A 20,615-nucleotide genomic window follows, 5' to 3' on the forward strand; every position below is an offset into this window, starting at 1 on the left:
GGAATGCCCAGGTGTTTACATAATCACCTGCTGCTTTTGCTGTTCCTAAGGAGACAATCAGGAAGTTAATGGGCTAGGTAAGAAGAGACTTTCATGTGGCCTTTGGCCAAGGTTGAAAGATAAAGGTGGAAATTGTGTTGGAACTGCACAGTTAAATAAAAGAAAACAAGTTTATGAGTGCAGTTCAGCCGTAATCTGTCTAAGGCTACTGTTGGGGACGAAGTGCTTTGGGTTCCTGAAAGCATGCTTATTCTGAGCCAGAATTCTGCAGAACTTGTGACATTAATACTTAGGGCTGCCAAGTAAGTAGAAATAAACCAGTCTACCCTGCTCCTGTGTTTTTAGCACCAGAGTGAAATACAGAGATCAGCACAACACAGGGATAAGCATTCAGGGATTCGGATAACCTCCCCCACTCCAATAGAAGGGAGAAGGTTTGAGCGGGATTGTAAGGCCACTGAGGGCACAGGAGGCCTCTGGGAGGGGACTGTATTTGGGGCTGTATAATTTGGTGCCAAAGGCAAGTTCTGCTGGGTTTGATTCAACTGCGGAGTTCCCAATTGGCATTCCCAAGTGGAGCTGACTCCAGACCCTCCAAGTGTCCCTAATTTCCAGAGAGTCCCGGATTTACAGAAACCATTCCAATTTCTGATTTGATCCCAGAAAGTCCCTAGAACGTCCCTATTTTCATCAAAGAAGTGTTGGAGGGTGTACAATAGGACATCACTACTGGATAAATGTTGGAGGGTATGTGATTCCTGCCCAAAAGCCAGGATTCAAGACACTGCTTATCAGCTGAGTAACGATGACTTCAGGCACTGCTGGGATCAACTAAACTCAGAGTTTCTGCTCAGCTGATTGGCAGTAACTTCAAGATTGCTCGGATTGGGGGCACTTCAGAGTCCTGGTGGGAGAGAGATCCTGGAGAGACACTGCATGTCAGTGTAGACAATATTCAGCTAGATGGACTAATGGACAGACTTTATATCAGGCAACTTGCTATTTAGCTATTCCCTAAAAAATAAATAATCAAATCTCAGTTTTGAAAAACACAACACAGCTAGCAAAACAAGATTAAGGCTAGGAGTAAAACCTTTTAGATTCAATTAGCCTCCCTTCTGAGCACACACACATAGAATTGCACTTTGAGAGAATAACCAATTTCTACGAATGACAAACAAACAAAGACAACAGCAGAACGAAAATAATAGCACACTTAAAACAGCCTATGCACATCACCATGCACTAATGAATGAAAAGGGAACGGCCATTAGAGCTGGAAAGCAATGAACATAGAGATCAGAAGATCCCCCAAGCTTTCTTGAAAGATCCCGGATTTTATCTGGCTGTTGAGGGCTCTCCAGGTTGGGAGCAGGCAGGCCTGCCTGTGGCACACTTTTCAAAGAGATGGTACCACTAGTAAATAGGCCCTGCTTCTAATGGAAACCCAATTAATTAATTTAAGTTGCCTTAGGCACCTGCCGCATAAGCTCAGGTGTTCAACAGAATGCACAGGGCCAGGAGCTCCCCTGCTTTGTGTTTTGTGGCGACATTTTCCAGCCTCTGCTTTTACAGCTTAGAAGGGAAAGAACTGCTAGCAAATGCACTTTGCTTTTCAGCCTGCACACTCTCCCACTCTAGTTCTTGGTATCTTCTGATTTTTGCCTGTAAGTTGCTGTGAGTAGAGTATTTATACTTTTTGTGAAATGTTCAGGTGTTGCATAAATCAATAATATATTTAAAGGTGTCAGTATGACAACATCCAAGTGACAATTTTCTTGAACTATGGGTTGAAGACAGTTCCGGTGCCGGGTTTCGTGGGGCCCATAAAAGGTAAAGGTAAAGGGACCCCTGACCATTCGGTCCAGTCGTGACCGACTCTGGGGTTGGGGTGCTCATCTCACTTTATTGGCCGAGGGAGCCGGCATACAGCTTCTGGGTCATGTGGCCAGCATGACTAAGCCGCTTCTGGCAAACCAGAGCAGCGCACGGAAACGCCGTTTACCTTGCCGCCGGAGCGGTACCGATTTATCTACTTGCACTTTGATGTGCTTTCGAACTGCTAGGTTGGCAGGAGCAGGGACCGAGCAATGGGAGCTCACCCTGCTACGGGGATTCGAACCGCCGACCTTCTGATTGGCAAGTCCTAGGCTCTGTGGTTTAACCCACAGCGCCACCCGCGTCCCGTGGGGCCCATAGAAAGGGATATTTGGCCCACACTCTTTAACCTAGAAAAAGTGGTGCCTGCAAGCTTGGGAATCCCTTCTGATTTTCTTGGGATGCTGTGCTGTTGCTGTTGGGGCAGTGGGTTCCTCATTCTTCTTGAGTTCCCAATAAATTCATGATCTCACTCATCTCTGGAACAGGCCTTGATAGGAAGAGCTGTAACTCAGTAAAGAAACAGGTAGTTCTGCATGCAGAAGGCACCAGATTTGACTCAATATTTCCACTCAAAATGGACCATGGGAAATAGGGATAGGAAAGACCTCTGCCAGTCAAAATTGCATTAGAGACATGAGCCAGTAGTCTGAAGTGGAAGATTAATATTTTCCACTATGCTAAGGAGATAATGGACCTATAAGTTGTTGTTGTTTTCAAAATGCTTCATTTCTCCACTTCTCCACAGCAGAAAAAATGATTTATTATTATTTTTTTACTAGCCAGGAAGCATTATTATTACAGCGTCTTTTGGTAAATGTAGGTCATTTGGATAATGAAGATTTTCATGCACATTAAGTTAAGTTTAACTGTATCAGAATAGTGTTTCATGTTGAAGTTTTTGTATTTAACAGTCAAAACACAGAGCTCTGTCCATTCCTTACCACCTTGTTACTCACTCACTTCCCAAGGAAATGAGTTAAGTTAATATGCTTGATGGCTTTGAAGATGAAAGGGGCTATAGAAGTGTTTGGTGTCATTATGTAGCTGACACCCTGTTCTAAACAGTGATGGGTTGAACCACAGCTCCTTGGGGACTGATGAAGGATAAAGAATTGCTGATGGCACAGCAGGCTGGAGCAAAGCCATGGCCATTATAAAGTGAAACAAGAATAAATAGTAGGCACGGTTTTAAAATTGAATGGTGTGTATGTGTGATTTTACTGGCTGGTCCTGGCTTTTCTAGGTATCCTTTAAACATGCATCCAGTCCAGAATTAAACTTTTAAAAGCTTGCTTTAAACAATAGTTAAGGCTGACTAGATTATACAGGTATGTGCATCCTTTGATACCTGGCCCAGATTGCGGCAGCCTGCCTGTCGATGGGAGGTCAGTAGAGATGCATTAACACTGGTTCTTATTTCCACTGGCTTTTTCAAGTCTCTCAGGGACAATTCAGTGCTCTGGTTTGAACATATAGCACTTTAAATGGGCTTGGTTTCACATTTTACAGAATTTACCTGTTTCCCAGCTGTAGCATAGTTTACAGATCAGCAAGCTTTAATGTCTCTGGCTTTGATCTCATAGCTAGGAAACCATCTGATGTCAGTATTAGGGCTGGGTGAGAAATTCGACTGATTTTGAAGATGAGCCTGCCAAACCCACACTTTCTCACACAATATGTGAGCTGAAACATAGCTCTCCTTTGAAATTTGCCTGCCTCAGAATTTTGCAATGCAGTTCTGCTGCCAGGGAATGTGTACACAGAAGCGATGCGAGATTTTCTGACCTGGCCAAATTCTGACCTAGATATTATAGGAGTGCATGGCTCAGAACTTTCTCCTTGTCAGTTTCCTTTCCATGGAGAAGTTCCCAGTTTCAACCTCTGATGCTTCCAGGATCAAGTAGTCAGTGATGTGGAAGACCTTCGAAGGGAGACTTTGGAGAATAGCTGCAAGCCAGAATATGCAATATTGGGATGGATGGACTTATAGTCTGACCTGGTAAAGGCCAGTTTCCTATGCTTCAAGTTAAATAGCACAGAAACATGGAAAATAATGCCAAATACACACACCAGAGATCTCTCTTTTACATGGCTTTATAAACTTTAATATATAATCATTTAGAAATTAGGCAATAATAGATGGGAGCAGCTGTCAGCACAGCAATGCTAACCCCTTAGCTAAATCACTGTGGAACCTCTAGAGGCCATGACTAAAAAATAACTCCTCCATAGAATTGCTGTTGCCAAGTACTTGCATCCCACAGGAACCAGCATCAATGTGTTCCCCAGGTTCCAGTTCACATCTGTCCTCCTTATGATTAATAACTATAAAAAGTATTTCCTAAGTGGCTAGACAGCCAAGTGAGTACAGAGGGTCCCTTCCCTTAATAAAACGATCACAAGTAACTTGCAGTAATTCAGTACACCACACCGAAGACCGTCAAAAGGTAGCAGAGCTAGTAGCAACCAGAGTGTCATTGCCTTCCTGTGCACATCCTATAAATACCTAAGTACAAAAGTGTTTTTTTTTTTTAAAAGCACTTGGGGTAGCAAAAACCCAGCTAGCTTGCCACAGGACTAAAGCCTTTGCCTTAGAGTCCCAGCTACGCTCCTGGTTTGAGGCCTCCCTTACATCATGCTTGCTTTGTGCAATGTGGGCTGGATACTTATTTCATTTACAGATGGGAAACTGAAATTGACAGATAATTTGTCAGCAAAGCCCATTGAGTATGCCTGCTTGCTATGATGTGATTTGAAGTAAGCCTGGGCTCTTATCTCTTGGACCACACTGGATCTTTAACATTATGCTCCCGACATGAGCAAAAGCCATAGGACTCCTGTGTGTTTCGTTAGTTGCCGCAGTAAAAGTAAACATTTGATGTGGAAGCTGGTAACTGTAACTGAAACGGTACATAAGCCAGGGACATCAGCAAAAGAGCTAAAGAAGGAACATTTGATAAGCTAAGGGAGAGTGGATTGCAGCATTTGTGCTCTTTGTATAAAATGCTTGTGATTGTCTAAAAGTTATTTCTCAGAACACAAAGAGAAAATGCAGAAGAATGTACATTGGTATATGCTAATTTGCAGAAAAAGTAGCTTTGCAGAACTGAGGTACTGTATATGAAGGAAACTGTTCTCCCTAACACTGTACGAGACTCTAGAATAAAAGAAAATAGTTTAAATTAAGGAACACGTGTCATTAATTCATAATGCTCATTTTTTCCTATGGCAGTAACTCAAGTTGTGCACCATCCAGTTCCCCTCTTGTGGCAAGGAAGCAGGTGGATCCCACCCCATCTCTGGAGATCCTTTCAGCAGCTGCAGCATTTCAACCAATCAGCCTGGAAGTCTCCTTGTAAGAGCAATTGTGAAATTTTCAGTTTATCAAAAAACAAAAGTGTGATGTAACACATGTTTCTTTCCAGCAATCTTGGGTCACTGAGCCTGACACTGATGAAATTTTGTTTCCTGGGAATAAGTTCTAGTTGCAGAAGGGGGAAAAAAGGATAAGTTATTTTAAACAACTCACGACTACACATTAAATATAAACATCACAGATAAGACCCAGAATGAAGACAGATGGTCTTAGTTTTTAATCAATGTTTATATTCCCCTTAGAAATTCCAAGTACTTTATTGATGCTGTTTAGAAAAATGTTGCTTTTTTCTGATTGAAACTCACAAGGATAGTTATCCAAACTGTTACAACGTTGGCTGGTATATTTATTGGCAGGAATTCCAAGACTATTACAGCAAAACTGGGACTTGAGGGAAATGGACATTTTCTCCCTTCCTCTAATGAAATCTTAGGATTCTTGTATTTTGTTGGCACTAGAACTGGTGCTTTTTCTGTCACTAACTGCAGCATGGGGTAGGTAATGTTCATTGGGATCACAGGTGGGCTGGGAAGGGTTAAATCCTACCAACTAGGGTTGCTATGTGTCCTCTTTTTCCAGGACACACCCTCTTTTTCCTGATGAGAGTCATCATAGAGATCCATAGTTAAAAGTAGAATCATAGAATAGAATCATAGAGTTGGAAGAGACCACAAGGGCCATCGAGTCCAACCCCCTGCCAAGCAGGAAACACCATCAGAGCACTCCTGACATATGGTTGTCAAGCCTCTGCTTAAAGACCTCCAAAGAAGGAGACTCCACCACACTCCTTGGCAGCAAATTCCACTGTCAAACAGCTCTTACTGTCAGGAAGTTCTTCCTAATGTTTAGGTGGAATCTTCTTTCTTGTAGTTTGGAGCCATTGCTCCGCGTCCGCTTCTCTGGAGCAGCAGAAAACAACCTTTCTCCCTCCTCTATGTGACATCCTTTTATATATTTGAACATGGCTATCATATCACCCCTTAACCTCCTCTTCTCCAGGCTAAACATGCCCAGCTCCCTTAGCCGTTCCTCATAAGGCATCGTTTCCAGGCCTTTGACCATTTTGGTTGCCCTCCTCTGGACACGTTCCAGTTTGTCAGTGTCCTTCTTGAACTGTGGTGCCCAGAACTGGACACAGTACTCCAGGTGAGGTCTGACCAGAGCAGAATACAGTGGCACTATTACTAGAAGTAGAAGTCGGCATATGTGTCCTCTTTTTTGCTCATCAAAATATGGCAACCCTAATTGAGAACTGCACATATATTTAGTTTTTTTAATCATCTGACATGACTGCAAGTTACACACTTAATATAATGTGGGAATGGGCCCTATGTTACATTAAAAAAAATTAAGTGGAAGAAGTCCCATTGACTGTTATGGAAAATATTCACATATTTCTGCCACCAGTGCTTGTGCTATGCATATGTTATTGACAGTTTTGGGGGTCTGATATACCACCAAAATGGAAGCAGCATTCAATAGGCAATCAAAGCCAATTTTAAAAATATTCTGATATGGGAATTTTGTAATTCCAAATATGATAGCAGTAGAAGTTTCATAGTCTAAATATCTTCACTGAGATGGGCCTGTGGTGGATATTAGTAACCTATTAACATCTGATCCTATAACCCTCGTGTATCAGATTTTAAACTGAAGATTTGGCTTCTCCCAGTCTTATGGTACTTTTCAACAAATGCTGGAAAATATTAAGCCGGCTCCTGTGGTCCCAGCTTCAATAAACCAATTTTCAAAACTTTATGATTCGATAATGTGCAAATCAGCTATGAAAGAATAGTCCACCAGGGTCTTAGAAAGCAAAAATGGAATATAAATTTCTATTGAAAAGGAAGGTTGATTACCAAAGGCAACTTTGGGCTTCTCTCGGTGCTGAAATTCAAACAGTGCCAACATCTGAGAAAATGTTAATTATGGTTTTTATTATTATAACAATATTTTAACAACCGGTGTTTCACATCCTGCCTGGAGATCACGCTTCCTGTCTATATTTGGTAAGACTTTCCTGATCTAGCTTTGCAAGATTTTAATGTTAATTTCCGTGATACCGATCTATGGACCCATATAGCAGTAGATAAATCCTGACACAGAGAAACTAATTACAAGCTGCTGTGTGATAAGGCCCCAGGGGAAGATGTGATTCCTGGAAAGGTACCCTATAGCTTCCATTCTGATTATTCAATTCTCAGAAGACCATCACTTATGTAGCCAAAATGGCAACAGTCACAGGAGGGAAGTCTCTCTGGAAATCTCTCTCCCCCTGCACCGGTAACAGTCCAAAGAGCACGTTCAGTAGCTATGCAACACTGTTTACAACAGGGGTTGGGGAACTTTGGGTCCAGTGGCCTAACACAGGGGTCAGCAAACTTTTTCAGCAGGGGTCCGGTCCACTGTCTCTAAGACCTTGTGGGGGGCCGGGCTATATTAAAAATAAATTAAAAAATGAATGAATTATACTCATGTAAAAAATACCATGTAAAAAAGGGACAGGGGTGGCGCTGTGGGTAAAACCTCAGCGCCTAGGACTTGCCGATCGCATGGTCGGCGGTTTGAATCCCTGTGGCGGGGTGAGCTCCCGTCGTTCGGTCCCAGCTCCTGCCCACCTAGCAGTTCAAAAGCACCCTTAAGTGCAAGTAGATAAATAGGTACCGCTTTATAGTGGGAAGGTAAACGGCGTTTCCGTGTGCTGCTCTGGTGCCGGTTTGCCGGAGCAGCGTCGTCACGCTGGCCACGTGACCCGGAAGTGTCTGCGGACAGCGCTGGCTCCCGGCCTCTAGAGTGAGATGAGCGCACAACCCTAGAGTCTGTCAAGACTGGCCCGTACGGGCAGGGGTACCTTTACCTTTACCTAAAAAATACCAAGCATGCCCCAAAAATAACCCAGAGATGCATTTTAAATAAAAGGACACATTCTACTCATGTAAAAACACGCTGATTCCTGGACCGTCCGCGGGCCGGATTTTGAAGGCGATTGGGCCGGATCTGGCCCCCTGGCCTTAGTTTGCCTACCCATGGCCTAACACGATGCTCCAGGCTTCTCTGTCTGACCTTGAAGACTCTACCCATGCCACCCTCCTTCACCTGCTCTGCTCCCCACTCACTCTTAACCCCCCAATAGCAAAACAGCGGCAGCGATCATGTCCCGATTCTTAGCCCAAAACTGCATCTGAGAAAGGACTTCAATGTAAAGTAGCATCCTGTCAGGTACACAGGTTCGGGGTGGGAAGAGACATGGCTGTTTCCACTGGTGAACTGCATGGCAGTGTGGTCAATCATGCTTTCCTCTGCAATGCACCTAGTAGGATGCTACACCATGGAGTGGCATCAAATCCATCTTGGTTCCTGGTGCCGGTGGACCTGCTGGAGTGGCAGAGAACTTGGGCAAGCAAGCTGGAGCCATCTCTCTAAAGCAGGGGTGTTCAAACTTTTTTCAGAGGGCCAGATTTGATGAAGTGAACATGCGCGAGGGCCGACCAAAGTTGTTGACCTTTTACACCAAAGCTTCCTCAAGTTGCTGAGCTTTTTTTAGGGCCAGATTTTGGACATGCCTGCTCTAAAGGCAAGGACCGAGGATAACACGACATACAGATTGTTTAAATGAAACCAGGTTTAAGATTATACTGATTTGGCAGCTATTTTTTTCCTCTTGGGTAGGATTTGAGTATTATGGTTCCTGTTTTTAAAGAGGGGTGGGCAATAGGAAGCTACCTACCAATTACAGATTGATAATTTTGATTAACACAGCTGTAAAACTGTATGCAAAGTAGTTGAGAGAACTTGAGAACTGGGCAATAAGAAATTACATTTTTAATGAGGTGGCTGGAGTTAGAAGAGGCTTCTCCCCAGTGGATTAATGTTCTGTGCTCAACCACAAGCTGCATAAATATTTTCATTAAGGAAGCCTTTGCCTTTGCTGCTTTAGTTGATGTAGGGAGATTTATTTTGTTTAGGCACAATATTTTGGTCAAATATAAGCTTTGCCATATTTATTACAACCCCCTTAATAGTGGTACTTTAAAAAAAACAACTTTAAAAACCTTAGGCTTTCTTTTCAGGCTCTCTAAATCTACTTGTTACCTGGGGAATTGAAAGAGGGCTTGCTTCAACCGCTCTTTAGCTTCTTTATTAATATTGTTCTGAAACCAGCAGTTAAACATTTTTCACTTTGTACCTGGGAATAGGAAATAGATTTTGGAACACTATAGACTTTTGCTTTTGTGTGTATGCATGTGTTTTGCACAGATCAGTCTTAGAGGATTATTACAAACTCTGGGAATACATTGCAAAAGGTACTTACAGATTTTTTTTGGGGGGGGGATGGTGGTGATATTTAGATGTAAATCCAACCTGCATATGCTGCATCTTATTTCCAAGGCAACTGAGTAGGTAAAGTGCCATTAGTTCCTTGAATTTCCAGAGCTGCCAAATGGAAAACTGAAGGCAGCTGCTAAAGCTCTGGAAAAAAATAATTGAGGGTGTACAGTACAATCTTAGTTTATCAAAATCAAAGTTTTTTCGTTTTGTTTTTTTAAAGTTTGAGGGACATATGGAACACCAGCTTTTAACTATTTTCAGAAAAAGTAAATGAGAACTATTAGCTATTCCTAAAGGCAAACCTGGGGACGCGGGTGGCGCTGTGGGTAAAGCCTCAGCGTCTAGGACTTGCCGATCGCACGGTCGGCGGTTTGAATCCTCGCGGCGGGGTGCGCTCCCGTCGTTTGGTCCCAGCGCCTGCCAACCTAGCAGTTCGAAAGCACCCCCAGGTGCAAGTAGCTAAATAGGGACCGCTTTATAGTGGGAAGGTAAACTGCATCCGTGTGCTGCGCTGGCTCGCCAGATGCAGCTTGTCATGCAGGCCACGTGACCCGGAAGTGTTTGCGGACAGCGCTGGCTCCCGGCCTATAGAGTGAGATAAGCGCACAACCCTAGAGTCTGGCAAGACTGGCCCGTACGGGCAGGGGTACCTTTACCTTTAAAGGCAAACCTGCATTTATTTATTTTTTTAGGGGAAACTGACATATTCCTGGATGGAACTAAGATCCAACTGTCAATTTTTAATTTCTGGCTTGGTGCCAGAGAGCAGACTGCTTTTTAGAGCAGGTGCACACTCTAAAGAGTAAAGTCCATACTCTCTGAATCAGTTAGTAGTACAAATTATCTATTTGTATGATTTTGAAGAAATGCAGGGAAATATGCTGCCATGCAGAATTCAATACAGTGGACACTCGGGTTGTGAACGTGATCCGTGCAGGATGCACGTTCGCAACCCGCAGCGGCGTGTCTGCGCATATGCAGGTGGCGATTCGGCGTGTCTGCGCATGCGTGATTTAGCGCTTCTGAGCATGCGCAACTGCCAAAACTTGGAAGTAACCCTTCTGGTACTTCCGGGTTTTGGCGGTCCATAACCTGAAAAAACGCAACCTGAAGTGTCTCTAACCCAAAGCACGGCTATACTAGATAAATGTTAAATATGTATTCTGTAGTTGACCTTCTTTGGAATGTTTTATTTTGAAATCTTTTAATATTTTAGTTTTGTGTTATGCTGCTTTGACTGTACAGTGGACCCTCTGGATATGAACTTAATTTGTTCCAGGGGTCCTTACGTACCAAGAAAAGTCCGCAACATGAGGTGCCGCTTCTGCGCACATGCGCAGCGTGATAGAGCGCTTCTGCACATGTGTGCAGGGTGAAACCCAGAAGTATACACTTCCAGGTTTGCAGCTTTCGCAGCCTGAAAGTTACACTACCCACAGGTAATGTAACCCAAGGGCTCACTGTATACTCTATACAGTTGACGCTCGGGTTGTGAACATGATCCATATGGGATACACGTTTGCAACCCGCATCTGCGCACACATGGGTTGCAATTCGGCGCTTCTGTGCATGCACGACTGCCAAAACCCAGAAGTAACCCATTCCAGTACTTCCAGGTTTCGGCAGCCCCTAACTGGAAAAAACGCAACCTGGAGCTTCTGTAACCCGAGGTATGACTGTATTTGACTTTCTTTAGATTATTTTATGTTTTATTAATTTAATATGCTGTAAATCGCTTTGATATTTTTCTTAAAAATATAAAGCGAACAGAAATAAATCTAAATAAAATAAGAAAATCAGCAACACCAGCGGCGCAGAAACTCCATTACAGTACTGTACAGTCCTTCCACCCCAACCCCCTTCCCCCCCTTTAGCCTAACGGTCCTTTTCCAACGGCTCCATCCAACGATTTCGAACGTTCGCCTCGAAAGTGGAAAAAAAAATCCCGGCGGCGGCAGCAGCAGCAGCAGCAGCAGCACGTGAGCGCCCGCGCCCTCCGAAACAGAGATGGGCGGCGCCAGCCAAACCAAAGCGGTTCCCCCACCCCACCCCACCCCTCCCAAGCACGTGCTACCCAGGCGTGGCAACCTCACTTCCGGCAGCACAGAGCGGCGTTGCGAGGAGGGCGGGGACTTGTTAAGAGGAAGGGGAAGGAAAAAAAAAAGAGAGTAACGAGCAAAGCCACGCGCGTGCGCAGACCTCCTTTTTTGGGGGAAGGGGCGAGGCTTGCCTTTCCCTCCCTTCCCTCAGGGCAGTGATTCTTTCCCCCGCCCCCCCCCCACCCAACAACAACAACAACAACTCCTCCTCTGGCTTGCGCGAAGGAGATAAAAAAAAAAAAAGCAAGCAGGGAGACGTTGGAAGTATTTGACAGCAGCGCGAGAGGGCGAAGGGGGTGGGGGGTGGGGGGTGGGGAATGAAATCCAGTTCGGGTTTTCCCTCTCGTCCTTCCCCTCAGCCGTGCGCGGAACGTTAAAGGGTGGCATGCGCGCGCCTGCAGCCTCGTTCTAGAGCGGGAGGGGGAGGGGTCTCTCCGTCCCTCACAGCGTCTCTCTCTCTCTCTTTTTTTTTCCCTGTGAGGGAAGAAGCGCGAGCGCGAGAGCGCGCGCGCGTGTGTGTGTGAGAGAGAAGGGGAGAGATACGGCGCTGCAGGCGGGGGTGGCCGAGACTCGGCTCGCCTCACACACACATAACACGCCACTTTCCTTCCCGGAATGTGAGGCGCGGCGGAGCCGGGGTTGTCAAGCGCAGGTTCCCACAGTAGCAGCGGCGGCGGCGGCGGCGGCGGCCTGGGGCTCCCCAGTGCGGGGCCGGGCGCTGACTGACTGGCGCGAGCCTCCGCGGTCCCAGCCCCTGAGGGAAGAAGGGGCGGCTCCTTGGGCGGCGGCGGCGGCTTCGGCTTCTTCTTCTTCTCCCCCTCGCCCCGCTCCTCCTCGGGTCTACTTCCCCGAGCTCCTCGCCCGCCATGAAGAAGTTTTCTCGCATGCCCAAGTCTGACGGCACCGGAGGCAGCACGAGTAGCGGCGGCGGCGGCGGAGGTGGAGGAGGCGGCGGAGGGACGTCGACGGCCGTGTCGGGCTTTGTGGCCGGAGGCGGGCCGGCCGTGGGCAGCAGCAGGGTCTTCGCCGTGGGGCGCTTCCAGGTCACGGTGGAAGAGCTGCTGGCGGAAGGTGAGCTGGGGAAGTAGGCCGGGCAAGGACCTCCAGGCGGGCTGGGCTCTCGGAGAGGCCTCGGAGGGCGCCGGGGGCTCCGCCGCGACCCTCCCCCCTCGGTATCGGGTGCAAGGACTCCTTGGGGTGGGGTCTCGGCTGTTGCCATGACTCGCAAGACCAGCTGCGTTCAACGCCAGCTGTTGGTAAAGCGAGGGTGGGTGTGGGTGGGAATCTCCACGGAGTTGCCGAATCCGTAAGTTGCGATAAGTGCTGCAGACGTGTTCTCTCTCCCCCCCCCTCTCTCTATCCATCTCTATCTCTTCCCCTCCCTTGTGTTTTTCTGATGTAAGAGCCCCGCATGCTACTCTGGGGGAAGAGGTGCTACTACGGCCAGATGCGGATGCCAACAGCGCTTGGCCACACCTGCACACCTGGTAGCGTTGGCCGTAGCTGCCCCCTTGAGCAGGATCGGCTGCAAAGCCAGGAGGGCGCATGCATTGCTCTCAAAAGCGCACCTTTTGACACGCCCAAGACCGGTGCCCTCATCCCGGAGGTGTCATGTGAAGTGGGGCGCAAGTGCGACAACAGTGTATATGATAAGGCTCCGTGCCGAAGCAGCTGCCTGTGGTGTAGTTTTCTCCAGCTGCGGGCCTCAGAGAGGCACTCTTCTTATCTTTGGGGAATAGGGAGGGGATCTAAGGCCCCCAAACTGAGTTAGACCCCACCCACCTTTTTGTTTGGGTCTATGAGGTGGCGCTGTGGGTAAAAGCCTCAGCGCCTAGGGCTTACCGATCGAAAGGTCGGTGGTTCGAATCCCTGCGGCGGGGTGCGCTCCCGTCGTTCGGTCCCAGCGCCTGCCAACCTAGCAGTTCGAAAGCACCCTCGGGTGCAAGTAGATAAATAGGGACCGCTTACTAGCGGGAAGGTAAACGGCGTTTCCGTGTGCGGCTCTGGCTCTGGCTCTGGCCAGAGCAGCGATGTCACGCTGGCCACGTGACCCGGAAGTGTCTCCGGACAGCGCTGGCCCCTGGCCTCTTAAGTGAGATGGGCGCACAACCCCAGAGTCTGTCAAGACTGGCCCGTACGGGCAGGGGTACCTTTACCTTTACCTTTATGAAAGCCACCACAACGTCCATTCTAATTGTCCCCTCCCCCAGTGGGTCATTATTGCCTGCGCTGATGTCCTTTAACAGTTGAGTTGTGTTTTCTTGATAGTCAGGGTCAGACTCCAGCTGCATGCACATACATAAGAAAGTACTGTAAATCCTATGGAACACAGTTTTGGTAAACATCATTTAGATAAGGATGTGTTTTTTTCAGGGAGGGTGGAATCCTGTGGCAGGTGAAAAGCACTGTGAGGAATACACAGGAGTGTGTTGCCTTGGAGGACCCAGCCACCCTAGGTTTTATAGAGGGAGAGGGTCTCTGTGTGTGTGCACTTTTGCCCTAGAATGTGAGGCAGAATTTCTTGCCATATTGTGGCGTTTACTCATAAGAATTCACAGTTTAGTTACAGCTGTAAATAAAATAATGAAACTGAAAGGATTATCCTGAAAAACTGCTTACAGGAGTATCCCTTTAATAAAAATCAGGGAGGTAGCCCTGAATTTGTGTGTCCCTGTAATACACACAAAACACAACACTTGTGTTGTTTATGGTGCATGTAGTAGTTTAAAAATGTCCATATCTTTTGACAAAAGAGTTGCTGCTGCTGCATTTGAGACATGTTAATCAAGTAATGAATGTACTTCTTTCTTGAGGGAATTTTTTTTTTTTTTAGGTTTGCAGGCAGTGCCATTCATCTTGGGGCATGGCTAACCCAAACATAAACATGTGTCTTTTGGGGGGTTATTGTAGATACATCTGTCATTTGTGGGGATGATAGGATGCAGTAAAGTCCTATATTGTGTTGGGATATATTTCTGCTCTTTACCCCTAGAAAATGGACTATTTTATTGATGTTGAAAAAGAACTTTAGGATTGTGCTATTAGCACTCACTTGCCAGTCTATGCAAGCTTTAAAGCTTATGAGTTTCTTTTTCTAGAGATGTAGGAAATGCTGTTTATAAGCAATGATTGTAATAGAACTTGTAGTCCTCTTTCCCCATGGCTGGGGTATAGGTAAATTACAGGTGGCTTCCTTTAAAAAAATATTTTTGTGTGTCTTATGTGTAAACTTATCTGTAAAATAAACTGTATTATAAAGTATCATCCTGAAAAACAGATTATTTGAAGTTACTTCCCTTAGATGGTAAAGATCCTGTTAAATACTCCTATCATTTTAGGTGCCTAAATGGTGCATTAAATATTTAATATTTGTTAGTCTTATAGTCCTTACTGTGGGACAAAGGTACCATAATCCATGCCCATTTAAGAGCAGCTAGATGGCACCTTCATTGGCACAGGTGAAACCTTGTCTCAAGTCTAACTTTCATCCTGAAATCTTAATTGGTACCCACTTAATTGGGGAAGGTGCCTTTCCTCCAATATATTTTCTCTGGTCATTTAAATGCTTTCCTGTGTGAGGTATAAATGCCATACACCAGGAGTTAGTATAGATGTCTTGTGGTTTTATTTAAGATATGCTGGGGAAAGTGTTCAAAGTAATAAACAAACACCTGAGCATTCTTCAGTTCAAAAACATTTTGCAAATTATCCATTTGCACCATGGATAGAACCCATGCATGTTAGAACCTGATAGATTTAATAGAGCTCTGTTTCTCCCCATACCTATGTGCGTACTGGCAGTGCATGGGATGTTAGGAATGGGAAACCTGTTCATGGTTCCTTTATATCCATCCAGCTCTTCCTTTTTGCCTGTGGATTGAAGTCTGAGGTGCTCTTTACTTATATGCTAGTATTCAGTTAAGTAGCTGGTTTATAATGAAGTTTGCCATTAGGTCTCCCCCATTCTCCAGTTTTTGTTAATAATTTGTAGTATCCAGAATCTCTGAAGTAGCCAAATAGCTCAAGTATTGATTTTTTTGTTTACATATTTTAAATGAAATAGAATTGAGAAGTCTTCAAGTGAATAACCTGTTACCTGCAAATACTTGTGTGTTAGCCCTATTCTGTGGTTGTGTTTGAAAGAAAGTCTCAAATTGCATAATATAAGAGAGTAATTTATTTAGTTGATTTAGAAAATAAATATTAGCAAAGCTGATACAGTAGTAGCAATTTGCCTTTCTGATATGCTGCAGATAGTTAAATTTGATAAAGTTACCACAGGCACGAACTAGCCAGAGTTAAGCATATGTCTCATTGACTTCAGTGAGCCAGAGTTAAACTTCTTGTATTTAAATAAATTGAACTTGAACGTGCTTAACTTTATTGGATAGATGCCCTATTCTTATTACAGATTATCTTCAGCTTATTTTTCCAAAATTGTGTTGGAAACAGAAGTTTGCCAGAGTTGTGAATAATGGGTATTTCCCAACAGGCATGAATTTAATGCACAGTATTTCTGAGTAGTTTTCTGTCTTGCATGGTTGACAGTATTTGAATAATCATTGCAAAACAAACTGCATATGGTCAAATAAAAAATACTGGTTTGTTGTGTATTGCTGGGGTGCGAAATCTCTAACCTAAGGGCTAAATTTGGCCCACAAGGCCTCCCCTTTCGGCCGGCAAGGCTGTTTCAGGCAACCCATACCCATCTGTCCTATACCTGATGCCATAATGACATGAGGCTGGGCTGAAAAGGCTTTATAAGCACTGCTTGTTGGTTGTGTATGTAAAGCCCCTTGTGCAGCACTTCTGAAGTATCAGACAATCAGCTGATTGTCAGATACTGTGCAAATAACTTTGCAAGCCATGTGCTTGGAAACCACTTAGCACAGACCTTGCAAAGCCCTTCGTGCAACACTTTCCCAATGCCCGACAACCAGCTGATTGGGGAAACGCTGCACAAGTCACTTTGCAAGCCTGTGTTCAACACTTCCCAAAAACCTAGTGCAGGGCTTACAAAGCTTATTTATCCTTGTGCGCAGCACTTCTCAAAAGTCTGACAATCATCTGATAGTCAGGTGTTTGGGAAATGCTGTGCACAGGACTGAGCAAGCCTCATTGACCTATCTCTCCCATCCTCATGGGCCAACTTTGACAGGTGTCAGTCACCTGACATAATTATGATGTCTGATGATTGTGCACAAGAAAGGAATTTAAGCTGTAAGCAGTTAAAGGTACAGAATACATAGAAAAATAGTAAATAATGTTGTGCAAGGACTTGAACAAAAGAGGGCCGCCTCTGGATTTCAATTCCTTTTTCTTAGGCAGTGTTCTTGTACTCACAGGAAAACACCTTTGGATTCAGTTGTGGGTGAAAATTTGAGTAGCTGAATTAAGTGGTGTAGTCTCTTTTGTGAGAGGAGGGAAAGTAGTGAGTTTTGATGGAATTCAAATTCTCCCACAGGTCCCAGGATAGGAACACTTTGGTTGGGCAGCTCAGAAACTTGAAAGAGCTCCCAGTAGGAAGGGAAGCCACGAGGCCCAATATACATGGATTTTTAGTTGTGGCTTTGACATTCATGGCAGCCATTGTGACCTAGCCAAACCAAAGGCAGTAATGATGGCCAAGAAGTAAGGGTGGTCAAAATGGTCTCAGCAGTGGGGCAGGGAGAGAATGAAGTACTGTACAGGGCCAAGCATAGAAATTATTGACTGTTACGCAGCCTTATTGTGGTTCCACCTGAATGGAGCTAGTCATCAGACAGTCTGAAAACCTCTGCTCTAGTATCTTTTAATGCTTAAATAATCAGCTCTCTGAAGTTCAGATATGTTTGATGCCCTCAGAAGTACAGTGGTGCCCCGCAAGACGAATGCCTCGCAAGATGAAAAACTTGCTAGACGAAAGGGTTTTCCATTTTTCGAGGTGCTTCGCAAGACGAATTTCCCTATGGGCTTGCTTCGCAAGACGAAAACGTCTTGTGAATTTGCTTCCTTTTTCGTAAAACCGTTAATACCCGGGGAATCCGTGCTCCGCAAGACGAAAAAATCGCAAGACGAAGCGACTTGCGGAACGAATTAATTTCGTCTTGCGAGGCACCACTGTAGTATAGGGCAGTGTTTCCCAACCTTGTGCCTCCAGCTGTTTTTGGACTACAATTCCCATCATCCCTTGCCACTGGTCTTGCTAGTCAGGGATGATGGGAGTTGTAGTTCAAAAACTGCTGGAGGCACAAGGTTGGGAAACACTGGTATAGGGTACTAAAACCTTGAAATGTGGAAGATGCATTCTATTGGGGGGGGGGCAGAGGAATGGACTTTTAAACTTTTCCTGTGCAGTTTCCTCCTGCCCACCTCTAGATGTCAGATAGGTGTTTAGGGGTGGGGAGGGTTTTTTAAAGTGGGAAAACACTGGATTGGAGGAAGCAAGGAGAGGAGTAGAAAAACTGGGTGAAGTGGTTTTGTATGTGAGAGAGGGAGAGAAAGAGAGAAAGAAAAAAAATGTTTGGATGGGAGAGGAGAGGGATTGTATCTTGAGGAGAAATGTGTGTACAGAGAAAGAGCTAACACCTCAATCCATATTATCCCTCTCACAATTGTTTTGATTTAAAGAAATATTAAGGAGAAAGTATGACAGAATTAGCAAACAAAAGTTTATTAAGGGAAATAGAAAACAGAATGAGTGCATAACTGACATTGTATTTATGATTCCGAAATAGTTTCTGTGTTCGTGTCATAATAAACATTGGTTTATTGAGATAGTAACAAGCTGTATATAGTGCAGTAAGGGGAAGTTTTCAGAAGTTCTTACTGTCTCTCCTAAAGGCCCCACCTCAAGTTCTGAACAGTGCTGTCTGACTCTTGTTCCAGATTGACTGGAGCCCAAAACAGGAACAATTCTGTTTAAGAGCTGGATATGTATTGCAGCATTTTGTTTCAGGTTCTTTATGTGTGACAGGGGTAGGTAGATTTTGTTTGGCCTCCCCCCCCCCCATTTCCCCATGGTTAGATGGAACCCAGGCTATGATCAACAACATTAATCTAAGTATGATCAACTTGAATCTAAATATGGAGCTACATGCAGAGGTAAACTAGCTAGCTCTGCCTCCCCCCATCAGCTTGAAGATCAAGAAGGTATAGAGACTCCCCCACCCCCACCCTGATCTGTCAGAGACAGAAGCTTGTCCCTTTCCACCACCCACCCTGACTTAAGCTTAGAGCTGGATAGACGATCAGATTTTCCTCTGACCTTGTGCTGTGTTTGAGATATCTGTTTGCCCAATAGATTACCCTAACTTAGAGAGGGATATGGGGGTTTAGGATTTGGATACAGACTTGTTCAACTTAGACTACTTTAAAATCAGCTAGGAAGTTTCTTATACACCATAGTTCATTGCTTTGCCCAAACTGGGAAACTGTAGTTACCAGCTTTGGAGCAAGCCAGAAGTATTAAACCGTGGTTTGAAGTTAGTCCTAATAGTCTTGGCTTGTTCCTAATTTGATAGCCATTACTTTTCTGGTTTGGACAAAGGAAGGAAATGTCACGGCTTACAAATCTCAAGGCTTAATTACAGCTTGAACAAAAGGGCTGTGTATATCTTAATACAAGATATGATAATCTGAACCAGCACAGTGTGTTCTGAGATTTTGGCATAGCTGGATGTAATGCACACTGTATGGTAACCAGGCCAATACAGAGACACTTAAAGGAAGGCATTCCATGTTGCTTCCAGCAGGTTAGGAGCTGCTTGGAGGTGGTTGTGCCTTAACATATAAATAAAAGGCTCCTAATGTGGTAAGAGTTGGCAACATTCTATACATCTCCTTTCATGCTGGCTACAAAACTAGTGTTACTCTTAAATTCTATTTAAATTAGAAGTTCTCTGTATTTATACAATCTGAATACAGGCAGTTTAAAAATACTGTAAGGTTTTCACTTAAGTATCTTTTCTAGTGAGGTGGGCTGGGAAGCTTTCAATAATGGAAATATTCTGTTGTTATATTTTTGTACAGAGTTCCCATTTTCTATGAAAGCATTGTTCCAGAAAATGAATAAGCAACAGAAATAGACACATTATCAGATTTTGCTGTTTCATAGTTACTAACCATTGTAAATCATGTACAGTATGGGAGTGTGTGTGTATGTATATATATATGTATGTATATGTATGTATGTATGTATATATAGAGAGAGAGAGTGTGTGTTTGTGTGTGTGTGTGTGTATAAGGTCTCTATTAGTAAATGTGTAAGTGAATTAAAACCAAAAGTATGCATAATCCAAGTGTGCTGAATCAGTTTCAGGCTCCTATTCTCTTTCGGTGTGTTTTTGAGTACCCTTTAATTGCCATACGTTGCATATTGAAAGCAAAATCTTCGAAAGCTTGTGGGAAGGATTTTTGAGAGAATGGCCATATTTTTTCATGCCACACTAAACAGGAGCATGCCGCCTGCTTATGTGCTCCCCTTTCAGCTCATCTTTCCTATGCAGGTGAGAAAAGGAGTTTAGGAGCATTTGTTCCTTTAGTTTAACTGCATTTTGTCATGTCATCCAAACCAGCAAGTGTGTGTTAATGGAGACTACATCCTCCCCTCCATCCAAAGCAAAGGATTGCCCCAATGCCCAACCAGACGATTGCTATGAGGTAGGCAAAACCACCGGATGAGGTAGGCAAAACCACCCGGTGAGCAAATTCCTACCTGGCTGCTTAAAGAACGGTGACCACTGTAGTCACAGCATAGTCATTGACTATCAGCTTAAACCTAGGGTGGGTGAGCAGGGAAAACCCCTGGAAAGGAACAAACAGGTAGTGCTCCAGGTATAGGCTGCTTAAATGGGCAAGGGGTGGATTGAGGGAAGCCTACCTGCTTCGTTGGCTCCACCCCCTGGCACAGCCCGAGTCCCCAGCCTGCATCCCCATTTGCCATAGCTGGG

At 44.7% G+C, this 20,615-nt stretch overlaps 1 protein-coding gene and 2 long non-coding RNA genes across 6 annotated transcripts in view; 1 reads left to right on the forward strand and 2 right to left on the reverse strand.

Annotated features, from left to right (window-relative positions):
- Positions 1-3,959: 3,959 nt before the first annotated feature.
- Positions 3,960-7,706, reverse strand: LOC307224472. Its single transcript, XR_013842559.1, has 2 exons — positions 7,117-7,706; positions 3,960-5,362 (listed from the first exon to the last, which is right to left on the reverse strand). It is a non-coding gene; the product is annotated as an uncharacterized lncRNA (long non-coding RNA).
- Positions 7,707-8,792: 1,086 nt separating this feature from the next.
- Positions 8,793-10,482, reverse strand: LOC307224441. The gene is made up of 3 exons (XR_013842522.1): positions 10,257-10,482; positions 8,859-9,888; positions 8,793-8,820 (listed from the first exon to the last, which is right to left on the reverse strand). It is a non-coding gene; the product is annotated as an uncharacterized lncRNA (long non-coding RNA).
- A 1,508-nt stretch (positions 10,483-11,990) lies between these two features.
- BMP2K (BMP2 inducible kinase) overlaps positions 11,991-20,615 on the forward strand; it is a 44,611-nt gene continuing 35,986 nt past the window's right edge. For 2 of the 4 annotated variants that reach the window (XM_079990735.1, XM_079990737.1), the window contains exon 1: positions 11,991-12,756. In XM_079990735.1, the coding sequence (XP_079846861.1) occupies positions 12,552-12,756 (205 nt within the window). In that variant the 5' untranslated portion in view covers positions 11,991-12,551. The remainder of the gene's footprint in view (positions 12,757-20,615) is intronic. The other 2 variants (XM_079990736.1, XM_079990738.1) reach the window with 2 other exon arrangements.

This window comes from Podarcis cretensis, assembly GCF_951804945.1.
Source record: "Podarcis cretensis genome assembly, chromosome: 9".
Lineage (NCBI taxonomy): Eukaryota > Metazoa > Chordata > Lepidosauria > Squamata > Lacertidae > Podarcis > Podarcis cretensis.